An 11710-nucleotide genomic window follows, 5' to 3' on the forward strand; every position below is an offset into this window, starting at 1 on the left:
TAGGGTGTTTGTTATTTTTTGCTATTACAAATAATGCTGGGGAGAATATCCTTGTCATTTGCCGTGTTTGGCTATAGTGTGGGAAATCTTTATGCATGCATACTAATATTTCTTTTAAAGGATATATTATTAGAATTGAAATTTCTGGGTCATGAAGTGTGCGTTTAAAATCAACTATGCTGTATAACTTGTGAAAAAATTTATAGTCTGTCCAACCCCATTTATATTCTGTCCAAGCCCATTCTCCCACAGTCTTGCCAAAGGTGGATATTACCATCTTTTAAAATTTTCTCCGATTTCTTTGAGAGAAAACGGCACCATCTTCAATTACATTTCTCTTTGAATGAGGTCTCTTTTAGTCTTTTTATCACTTCTCCTGAGCTTTGAAGTCAGTCTGCTAAGCGAGATTCTCGGATTCTAAAACTCAGTAGGCCAAAGTGAATTGAGTCATTCTTCACTTTGCTCGCCTTGAAGCTATTTCTCTTTTGCATGTTTTCATAACAGCCACAGCAAGCCTTCTGCAGCAACCCAGCCCTGAAACTTACTTTTAGTTCTTCTCTTTATTTGCCTTCTGTTCATTACGAAGTCCTGATTATTTTTTTAAATTCTAACATCATACATGTGAAACATTCATAAAATGCACAGTTTAAAGAATAACGGGTCTTCCCTGGTGGTGCAGTGGTTAAGAATCTGCCTGCTAATGCAGGGGACATGGGTTCAAGCCCCGGTCCAGGAATATCCCACATGCTGCGGAGCAACTAAGCCCATGCACCACAACTACTGAGCCCTGTGCTCTAGAGCCCACGAGCCACAACTACTGAAGCCGGCACGCCTAGAGCCCGTGCTCCGCAACAAGAGAAGCCACCGCAATGAGAAGCCCGCGCACCGCAAGAGAGAGTAGTCCCCGCTTGCCGCAACTAGAGAAAGGCCGTGCAACGAAGACCCAATGCAGCCAAAAATAAATAAATAAATTTATTAAAAAAAAAAAAAGAATAACAGGGCAGGGACTTCCCTGGTAGTCCAGTATGTAACACTCTGTGCTCCCAATGCAGGGGACCTGGGTTCGATCCCTGGTCGGGGAACTAGATCCCACGTGCATGCCGCAACTAAGAGTTCACATGCAGCAACGAATATCCTGCGTGCCACAACTAAGAGCCGGTGCAGCCTAAATACATAAATAAATAAATAAAAAGAATAACGGCAGAAACTCCCATCCAGATTAAGACCTGGTGTGTCGGTGGACCCCAAGACCGCTCTCGGGTTCAATGATCTGCTGGAAGGACTCACAGGAAAGCCGTTATACTCATGTTTGTGTTTTATTACAGTGAAAAGATACAGGTTAAAATCAGCAAAAGGTGCACAGGGTAGAGTTCAGGAGAGACCAGGTGGAAGCTTCCAGTTGTCCCTACCAGTGGAGTCATATGAACAGCACTTAAGTCTCCCGGCAACGATGTGGGACAACACATACTAAGTATTGCCAACCAGAGAAGCTCCCACGAGCCTTGGTGTCCAGGATTTTTACTGTGGGTTGGTCGTGTAGGAATGGCTGGATGCCCATGGGACTGACCTCAGCTACTCAGTCTCCAGTACCTCCAGAAGTTAAGCTGATACCATGTGGTCCAAGGCCCCGAGTAAACAAAGACACTCTTATCAGGTAGGACAAGCCAAGAGCTTAGAGGTTATGTCCCAGGAGCTGATCACTGGTCAGTCCTCTCTTTGGAATGTGCAGGGTTTAAGCACCGCAAGACTGTTGAGTTAACCCTTTACTGCACACCAGGGAGGCTGTCAGGATACGGAAACACCCAGAAAGCCTCTCTCCCTCCACTGCACACTTTTGTTGGCATATTTCTACCTTTCTTTATCCTTTTCCCATCTCTGGATGTGTCTGTAAACACAACCATTTTGTTCTGCTTGGTCTTTATTTCCCAGCTTTAGTGAATACAATTTATAACATAATATCCACCCGTTTGAGAGCAGCATTATTCATAACAGCCAAAAAGGGGAAACAACCCAAATGTCCATCACCTGCTGAAGGGATGAACAAAATACGGTGGATTCATAAAATGGCATATTATTCAGCCAGAAAAACGAGTGAAACACTGGAACCGAAAGTGGGGGTCTGGCTGCTCACCGCTCAAAAGCTAATAAAGAGGCAAAGTTGGTGGAAAAGAAAGTTTGCCTTATTTTCGATGCTGGCAACTGGGGTGGGGGTGAGGGTGGAATTCTGTCCAAAGGCCAACTCGCCCCCCTTGACAATCAGTGGGAAAGAGCTTTTATAGACAGAGGGAGGGGGCTACATGCAGAAACAGCAGTCAGCTCTGACCGTCGTCTTGAAATTGGTCATTGGTGGTCTGACCAGCGTCATCTTGATTGTTTTAAGTACGGTTAGTCTTCAGTTCCAGGGTCAGTTTGTTCCCATTTCCTTGAGGACAACTCTCAGAATTATGGCAGCTTATGTCATGGCTACACTCTGGTCATCATGTAGTTAACTTCTTCCACCTGGTGGGGATTTCAGTATCTACAAGATGGATCACAGGACATGACTCAGAATATTATCTATAGCCCTTGAAGAGGAACTAAAGGGCCTTGACTTTGCTTAGTGACTAAGCTATTACTGTTTTGTCCTGTTTGACTCCTTTTTTTGCTTCTGCATCTTCTCTCTTCTCTGATTAAATTTCTTCTTTGGCTAAAGGTTTTCCACAGACAAAAGGCAGGCAGAGGACATGGCGGGGAAGGACCATACGGTCCTGCTCCATTTTAATACTGTACATGCTAAAACATGGGTGAACCTTGGAAACATCATGCTGAGTGAAAGAAGCTGAACACAATGGACCCCATGTGGCTCCATTCATATGACATATCCAGAACAGGCAAATCCAGAGACAAAAAGTAGATTAGTGTTTGCCTAGTGGGAGGAGCAGAGGTTTGGGAGGAAATGGGCAGTGACTGCTAATGGGTATGGATGGGGTCTCTTTTTGTGGTGATGAAAATGCTCTGATATTGATTGTACTGCTGGATGGGCCACTCTGTGAATATACTAAAAGGAACCACTGAGCTGCTTCTGTTACTGAACCTAGCTTGGGTCTGCCTGCCCACGTGGAGTAAAGACAATCTACTGACACCGGGTTGTGGTGAAGGAAAGTGCAGTGTTTATTGCAGGGCACCAAGCAAGGAGTCCAGGCAGCAAGTGCTTAAAAGACCCGATGGATTTCAGGGAAAGGTGTTTTGTTGTTGTTGTTGTTGTTGCGGTACGCGGGCCTCTCACTGCTGTGGCCTCTCCTGTTGCGGAGCACAGGCTCCAGACGCACAGCCTCAGCGGCCATGGCTCACGGGCCCAGCCGCTCCGCGGCATGTGGGATCTTCCCGGACCGGGGCACGAACCCGTGTCCCCTGCATCGGCAGGCGGACTCTCAACCACTGCGCCACCAGGGAAGCCCAGGGTAAGGGAGAGGGGCTGTGGGGTGCGTGATCAGCTCTTGGACATTCTCCTGATTGGTTGGTAGTGAGGTAATTGGGAGTCAACATCATCAACCTTCTGGTTCCAACCAGTCTGGGGTCTACATTCTTGTGGGCAGCATACAATTAACTTCTTCCACCTGGTGGGGGTTTCAGTATCTGCAAAACAGCTCAAAGGATATGACTCAGAATATTATCTATAGCCCTTGAGGAGGAACTAAAGGTCCTTGACTTTGTTTAATGGCTAAACTATTATTGTCTTGCTAGACTGTTTTTCCCTTGCTTCTGCATATCTCACCTGATAAAATTTATTCTTTGTAACTCGGGGAAGGCCTAGGAGGCTAAATCTGTTCCGGGAAGGCCTGGTCACTTTAGTTTTGCCTTTTCTAGAATCATAAAGAATCGTTCCATGTTTAGTGTTTTGTGTTTGACTTCTTTCACTTAGCATCGTGTTTCTGAGATTCATTCATGAATCTCAGAATGGTGTCAACCATTCACCACCTTTTCACCGCTGAGTAGTATTGCACTGTGTGGGTGTCCCATGGGGTGCTTATCTGTTCACCATCTGATGGACATTTGGGCTCTCCCCAGTTTAGAGCTATAATGAATGATGCTGTTCTCAACATTTGTGTACAAGTCTTTATGCAAACATGTTTTCACTTCTCTTGGGAAAATACCTAGGAACCTGGTCATCTATGAGGTCAGAGAGAAGAAACGACTTGTCTAGGATCCCCAGATAGGGAGGGGCTGGGTTCAAAGTCTGAATGAAGGTTTGGCACTGAAGCAGTTTGCCCAAGGGAAGGAAAGAGCCTGTCTTCTAGAGAATAGCCTGTCTTCTAGAGAATAAATGTTCACAATTCCCATTTCCCTCTTTTCCTCCCAGTTCAGCCATCTAACGCCCCCCTGCCCTGGCTCTGAGGTCTTCATCACCAGGCTGTCTGAGGTATGGGAGTCCCCATCACCCACCATCAGGGATAAACAAGATTTGAGAGAAACAAGAGGTAACAGTGGACAGACTGAAAATGAGATAGCTGGACAACACCAAGGGCAGGGCAACCCTCGTACACACACGGTGGTGGCATGGGGGGACACAGCCATTTGGCAGAGGAGTGGAAATCAAATCAATCCTGTGGGGCGGTGACAGTCACTGACACTTAATGAGCACTTACTATACGCCAGGCATTATTCTAAGCACCTTACACAGGTCAACTCATTTATTCCTCACACCACCCACACAAAGTACTATTGCCCTTGTTCCTATTATATGAATGAAGAAACTGAGGCACAGAGAGGTTAAATGGCTTGCCCTAGGCCAGGCAGCTAGTGATGGAGAGATAAGTCCACACAGGTAAATCTGGCCCCAGAGATGACCCTCAACCACCAAGGCACCTGCTTCTGTGTCAAGCTCTCCTGGGTGTGTTTCCCAGAGAAATTCTCCCACAGGTCCCTTAGAGGCTGTGCTCGATGATGACGAGGATCTCAGGTGGTTGGTGGAGTTGGGAGCTGCGGGGTGGTCATCTCCGATGAAGCAGAAAGAAAAAAGAAGGTGGACGATGGGAATTCCCTGGCGGTCCAGTGGTTAGGACCCCATGCTTTCATTGCTGAGGGCCCAGGTTCAATCCCTGGTTGGGGAACTAAGATCCCACAAACTGCGAGGCCAAATAATAATGATAATAATAATAATAATAATAACGTAGAGGTAAAAGGCAGAATAGAATAGAAGTCAGTGATTGGAAGCAGCCAGTTAGCTATGTGGTAACAGACAAAGGAGGGAGAAAGAGAGAAACGAAGGGAGGGAGGGAGAAATGGGGTTGGAGGGGAGAGAAGAGAAGCAGGGGGAAGGAGAAGGAGGAGAAAAGCAAAATATATTCTTCTCCAGTCTACCCAATGAATATGAATGTATCTTTCTGGGGAATACGTCTATAAAATAAATTGGTAATTTGTCAAATATATTCTTGGTGTTTTTCATGCTTCCATTGAGATCGTGGGACGGCAGCATGGTGGGGGGTGGGGTCCCCATCTGACCTCAGCCTCCCCCCAGCTCCCCGATAGGTCCAGCCCTCATTTTTCCCCACCCCCTTGGGGGAGGCCCAGTCCTTGCCTCAGGGGCAGGAGGAAGTAGCTGACATGTCTGGAAGAGGGCTGAGGGACAGGCCATGGAAAATGCAGGACCCAAGCCCGCCCCTCAGACTCTGGACTCAAACCTGCACACTCCTCGCAATCCTGGGTCTGTCTTTCAAATCTCCACCTTCCAGAGAATTCCTTAGCCGCCCCTAGCCCTGACTCTCTTTGAAACTGCACACAGGGCCCACAGGCTCTCAGCCCAAGGCCACCCTCCTCTGGACACAGAAGAGATGGGGACAGAGTGAAGACACAGAGGCAGGCAAAGATGGGAACAGACTGATATAGGGGTATAGGCATAGAAGTGTCAGAAGGGAAAGAGAGACAGAGGAAAACCTGCCAGACCCCTTCTGATCTTTCCAGGGCTGACTGCACCCTTTTCCCAGCAATTTTCATCCTGATGTGAAGGGTCCTGTAGGACTCGGCCGCCACCCACCTCTTCAGCCCTGAATTCTGCCGCAGCACCAACACCCACCTTTTATTCCAGGACCCCTGACCTCACAAGTTTCCCCAGGTGGCAGCGCCCTTCACACCTTCAAGCCTTTGCATGTTCTTCTCCCTCTACAAGGATGCTGTCTTCCAAGAGGTTCCTCTGACCAGCTTCTCCTCACCCTTTGCGTCTTGGCAAAAATATTTTCTCTGACCACCCTGTCCCATTCCCCTGCAGCTTCTGGTCACTTTCTAGGAGTCACGCCCCTCCTATTCCTTGTACCTTTGCCATGGAAATACCTATCACCCTGCCTTGGGACTCTCTTTGCAAATGTCTGAGCTTCACCAGAGCAGAGATTGAGGTTCTTTGATTTTTCAACCCTGAGGGTACAGGCTGTAGACATATTAATCTGATTTAAAACCCTACTCCAGGGGCTTCCCTGGTGGCGCAGTGGTTGAGAGTCCGCCTGCCGATGCAGGGGACATGGGTTCGTGCCCCGGTCCGGGAAGATCCCACATGCCGCGGAGCGGCTGGGCCCATGAGCCATGGCCGCTGAGCCTGCGCGTCCGGAGCCTGTGCTCCGCAAAGGGAGAGGCCACACGGTGAGAGGCCCGCGTACTGCAAAAAAACCCCCAAAAACTCTACTCCAACACCTCCTGTCTGTGTGACACTGAGCAGGTCGCTCTCCTTCTCTGATCTTTAATTAATTCATCTGGAAAGTAAGGAGGACAAATTCTACCTGATTGGTTTGGAAGACATCAAAGATTCCCTTTGCCTCATGGTAACGAGCATTTGTTCCCTTCCATTTTTGTCTTGGATCCTCAATGTTCACCAGAGTTTACACACTTCGAGGCACTAGAATTGTCGATCAGCAGCTAATAATGGTGATTAATGTTTATCATCACACGTCACATGCCAGGTCCAGTTCATGGACATTCTCAGTGAACTCTCTCAGCCACACTTGGCTGTAGGTACAAATAAGGAAACTGACATGACAGCAAGCCAGGGGAAGTCACTGGTTCTAGGTCCTGTAACACATAACTAATCCACTGTACCTTCCCACCTGTAGTGGACACTGTTGGCAGCCTGCCCAGGTCCCCTCAGATTCCTCTTACCAGTTCTGTGCACCCAACACCCGGCTTCTGTGTGCTTTATGCATTAATCATGGTTTTTTATTTCTGTATTTCTGGTGCTTTGACATCTGGGGCCTTGCTGACATTGGAGGGACTGCCCCTCCCAGGGCTAGCCAATTCCTAGAGGTAATAAAGGACTGACATGTAAGTATGCCTTTCACATGCAAAGCAACCAACCCAGAGCCCATACCCCCAACCACTTCCTTTATGGCATTCTATACTTCAGGTCACTTTTCATCTGCCTAGTCACCCCAGGGCCAAGTTCCAGGCAACTGGGGACAACCCTTACACCCCAGAGCCTGCTGAAATTATTCAAACTAGACAATCCTAAGCTTACCCTGCCTCATCTGTTCCTTCCCAAGGAAACCACAGTCAAGACTCTTGTCCAAGTTTCTCCTCTTCCCCTCTAACTCCTGACCGACCCTGGTGCCCTGCAGAGCTTGGCATGCCCCCTTCCTTTGGGATCTCTGAAAATAACAAACTATCTTTTCAATGGCAATTGTCTCCCGATCTACTGGCCTCACCATACCTGAATGATAATAAATCTATATTTTAAAACAGTTTGCTGCTAAGGGCTTACCCTGCAACCTTGTTCCCAAGACTGCCCTTGAGCTTGAGGTGCCTGGAGTTTATATCCTGGCCCCTTCTTGTGACCTGTGGCCCATGACTGCCTAGAGGGGTGTAGTGGCAGGTCTCCGAAGACAGTGCCCAATGACCACGCCCCCGGTATTCATACATTTGTGTAGTCTTATCCCATATCATATTCAGCCTGGGCTACCTTGACTCGCACTAACCAATAAGATGTGGTGGAAGTGACGTTGTGCCAGTTCCAAGCTTAGTCTTTCAGAGACTGGAAGTTTTTGCTTCCTCCCCTAGGAATGCTCACTTTGGGGGGCCGTGAGCTACCATGTGAGGGGTCCAGCTACCTGCTGGAGAAAGGAACCACATGGAGAGGGAGAGCACTGAGACCAAATCCAGAATGAGAGAAGTCCAGATATCCCACAGCCCAGTAGGGTCAAGCCTACTAGCCATCCCTGCCCAGGTGCCAGAGGCACCTGAGTGCGCCATCTGGGATATTCCAGCCCAGTTGGGCCCTAAGAGGACTGCAGCTTTAGTTGACATTATATGATGCCTCACTGAGCCCCGTCAATCCATGGAATTGTGAACAATCACAGACAGGAATTAAGACTCTAAATTTAGGGGCGGTTTGTTATTCAGCAATAATAAACCCAAACAGGGATCTCCCTTTGCCTCAAAGGCCCAGTTCCCTTTGCCTCAAGGAGGGAAAGACTCTACCACTTAATTTATCCTGCAGAGCTCCCCATGGGATCAGGCTAAGGCTGGGACTTCACCTGAAATCGCATTCTAGCTAGTCTTCTCCCCCATCGCTGTCCTGTTTCATCTATTCCTTCATTGGTTTCTCCTGGGAGCATTTCTTTCCCAAGTCATGGATACACAAACCTTGTCTCAGACTCTGCTTCCGAGAGAATCTGACCCCAGATGTGACACATCTGATTTTTCTCATCTCCAATCAGAAGCCAAGGGTCTGGCAGACTATTCTCTCTCCCTACTCTTCCCTGTCCCTCTCCTGCATCCAAAAAGCACAGACCACCTTCCAGACTCCCCAGCAACAGGCATCCATCTAGTCAGTGGGACGGGGGGATGAAAGTGGGAACAAAAACATCCAGGAGTTCTCTGAGGGGAGCAGCAAGCAGCTTGTTTTGCCCTGGTCAGCAGCAAATGAAACCTCTTTGCCCCCAACCACACAACCATGGAGGGGATCACATGGAGGTCAGGCAGAAGCCAGGAGGTTGGCATGTCAGCAGCAGTGCAGGGGCCAGGTGGGCATGAGAGTTGTCTCTGATTTTGTGTCTGTGGTGGGAGTGATTCTGCTAGTTGTTCCAACCCCTCCCTCAGGGAGTCTATCTCTGTGGCCTCTCCATCCCCACCAGTTCACAGTCCCTGGAAACCCCAAAATCCATCACCATGGATCCTCCAGCAGGTCCCACAGCCTGGTGCCACTGGAATCAGATAAGTCAGCAGAGAAAATGCTGGGGGCTGGGGGGCCACAGCCCAGTGGGGGACCCCCACTCAGAGCCTCCAGCCAATCCAAGGAGTCGGTGGGGCCCCTGGGAGAGGGGGACGGGGAGTTCGTGGGGGATGGGAGCGAGGAAGAGAAGACAGATGAGAGGCCTTCAGAGTCCGGGGAGGGGGACAGCAAGTCGAAGGAGCCGGGGAAGTCCAGGGGAATGGGGGGCAGCATGTCTGTAGGGAAAGGAATGAAGCGTGAGCTTAGGAAGGCAGGGATCCGGACCCCAGCTCCCTATTCGTCCTTTCCAGGAGTCTAGGCCCCCAGCGCATTCCTCCCTAGGACTCAGGAGTCCAGACACCTCAGGAGTCCAGATACCAACCTATTCCTCCCGCGAACACAGAAGCCCAGAACCTCGGCCCCCTTTCCCCCCAAATCTAGGACTTCGGCTCTTACCCTCAGGCTCCACCTGATCCTCCAGGATGTCACTGATGCCCCGGTTCGGAAGCAACTGTGGACGGGCAGAACTGGCGTGAACCTGGGACTCCAGCCTGATCCTGACTGAGACCCTAGGCCCGCTCCCTCTCACCTGCGCTCTGCGGATCGCTTCCTGCAGCTCCTCCTCCAGTGTCAGGGCTGTCGAGGCTGCTGCTGAAGAAGGAATCGGTACTGGAGCTGGAGCTGGAGCCTGAGCCGTCGATGCAGCCGGAGCCGGAGCAGGAGCCGGAGCCGTCACAAGGGTTTCCGCGGCACGTGGAGGGGGCAGCGAGTGAGATGTTTGACTCGGCTTCAACTAGAACGGCGAAGACGGCGAGTTCCTATAAGCCGTGCCCACGGGGAGCAACCCTATCCACTCGCTACCTGTGGCTCCACCTCCTGGTCCCGGCCCAGGCCTTCACTCACCCATGGCTCCCTTCGGCTTCGCCCCCTATTCTTTCATTGGCTTCCCTTCCCTTAAGATCCTCCCACTTTGCTCTTAACCGCGCCCCACACACTTTATTGGCTATTCTTTTCTCGACTTCCCGCCCCGTCCCGCTTTGACTTCTCCTCATTGGTCCACGCGCGTAGTCCCGCTCTCACCGAGCCCGGCCTCCCAGCGGCTCCCAAAGCCTTGCGCCTGAAGCGAGGCCAGGGAGCACCCGCCGGACCTTCCTCGCGCCGCGGCTTCGGCCGCTCGCGGGGCGGGGCGCCACCGCGCATGCGCTCCAGGAGCATCGACTTGGTCCCAGACACTGGGAGGCCCCGCAGGCGCAGCTGCTGCCGGAGCTCTGAGACCTAGGGAGGGAGGCGGAAAGAGGCGGTGCTAGGCGGGCTCCGGGGCGCAGGTGGCGGGGAGGGGGAGGTTGGAGCTGGACATTTGGAAACCGAGAGAGGAGGGACTGGGGACCCTAAGCCCTGGATCTCCAATGGAGCAGAGGCTGCAAGGTTAGACTTCTGGGTCCCCACTGAGCGAGAGGGCCAGCCTGGGAAGCTACTCCCCAAACTCACCGTCAGCTCCTCCAGTTTGAGAGTCTGAAGTTCCAACTTGTGTGGAGAGGGCGAGGGGCTGGGGACTCCTGGTGGGGAGGAAGTGAGGGGACTGAGCTTCATCCTGGCGAGAGTTGTGAAGGGAAAACAGGTTAGAAGGAGCAGAGAGAAAAGGCATTCTGGAGTCCTCAAAGACAGGGGCTCATGAAGATGCAGGAAAGCAAGGGACCTGAGTTCTGAAGCTCCGCGAGAACAGAGGAGGCTAGTTCCGGTGCCTGAGAGACGAGGAACCGCGGCAGGGGGCGGGGGTGGGGAGGAGGTGGCTCAGGCTCTCGGGGATGAGGTCAGGATTTCTGGGAACTGAAGGAAGAGGGGCCGGGGATTTGGACTCTTGCGTCCTGGGGGAGGAGGGAGCTGGGGGCCTGAACTTCCCAGAGAACAAAAACAGGGGTCATACCTAGGAGGTGGCTGCTGTGAGTTTGTCCATTCCCATGGAGGTGGTCCAGGGGGACCCAAGGCCGACCCTTCAGCCTGGGGGTCTGCCCTGGACCCTTGTCTCGGCTCTGGGGGCATGTACTGGTGGTATGTCAAGTTCTTCTTGGGCTTGGGCTCCCTCCAATGTTGGGAGATCTTGGGAGACTCCTGAAAAAGCAGGTATGACGTCAAATGCTTCTGCTCCATTCCCACTTTCCTGCCCCAGAGCCCCATGAAAAGTATGGGGTCGGCTTGTCCCCATCAGAGAGGAGCAAAATGGGCAGCAGTAAGGAGGACCAAGGCTAGACTCTCAGCGGGACTTCCCTTCACTCTGGTCGAGACTCACCTTCTTCAGGGACCGCCAAGGGTAGTGTTTTGGCTCAGGGAGAAGGACCCCAGGGCTGAAGAGGAAAGGCGCTGGGCTTGAGGGTGAGGCTGGAGCCAGAGCCGGGTCTGTGGCTGAGATCCATGGATCTGGATCCGAGAATGGAGAGGCAGCAAAGGACCCTGAGAGGCCTGCAGGCAGCAAGCCAGGCAGGGAGAAACAAGGCTGCATGGGAAGGAGGACCCTGGAGGCCCCAGCCCCCCCCCCCCGGGTGC

General features: G+C 51.3%; 1 protein-coding gene across 18 annotated transcripts in view; it reads right to left on the reverse strand.

Annotated features, from left to right (window-relative positions):
* Window positions 1-11710, reverse strand: part of MAMSTR (MEF2 activating motif and SAP domain containing transcriptional regulator) — a 49769-nt gene that overhangs the window by 35679 nt on the left and 2380 nt on the right. For 8 of the 18 annotated variants that reach the window (XR_013825236.1, XR_013825237.1, XM_079906874.1 and 5 more), the window contains 5 exons: window positions 11457-11626; window positions 11094-11278; window positions 10658-10760; window positions 10250-10444; window positions 9626-9962 (listed from right to left, as the gene is read on the reverse strand). Coding sequence is in view for 15 of the 18 variants with exons in the window: in XM_079906874.1 (XP_079763000.1) it covers window positions 9626-9962; window positions 10250-10444; window positions 10658-10760; window positions 11094-11278; window positions 11457-11626 (990 nt within the window). In the remaining 3 variants the exon portion in view is untranslated. Of the gene's footprint in view, window positions 1-990; window positions 9406-9625; window positions 9963-10249; window positions 10445-10657; window positions 10761-11093; window positions 11279-11456; window positions 11627-11710 lie in introns of those variants that run through there. The other 10 variants (XM_079906876.1, XM_079906883.1, XM_079906875.1 and 7 more) reach the window with 8 other exon arrangements.

Source organism: Stenella coeruleoalba (assembly GCF_951394435.1).
Source record: "Stenella coeruleoalba genome assembly, chromosome: 20".
NCBI classification, from domain to species: domain Eukaryota; kingdom Metazoa; phylum Chordata; class Mammalia; order Artiodactyla; family Delphinidae; genus Stenella; species Stenella coeruleoalba.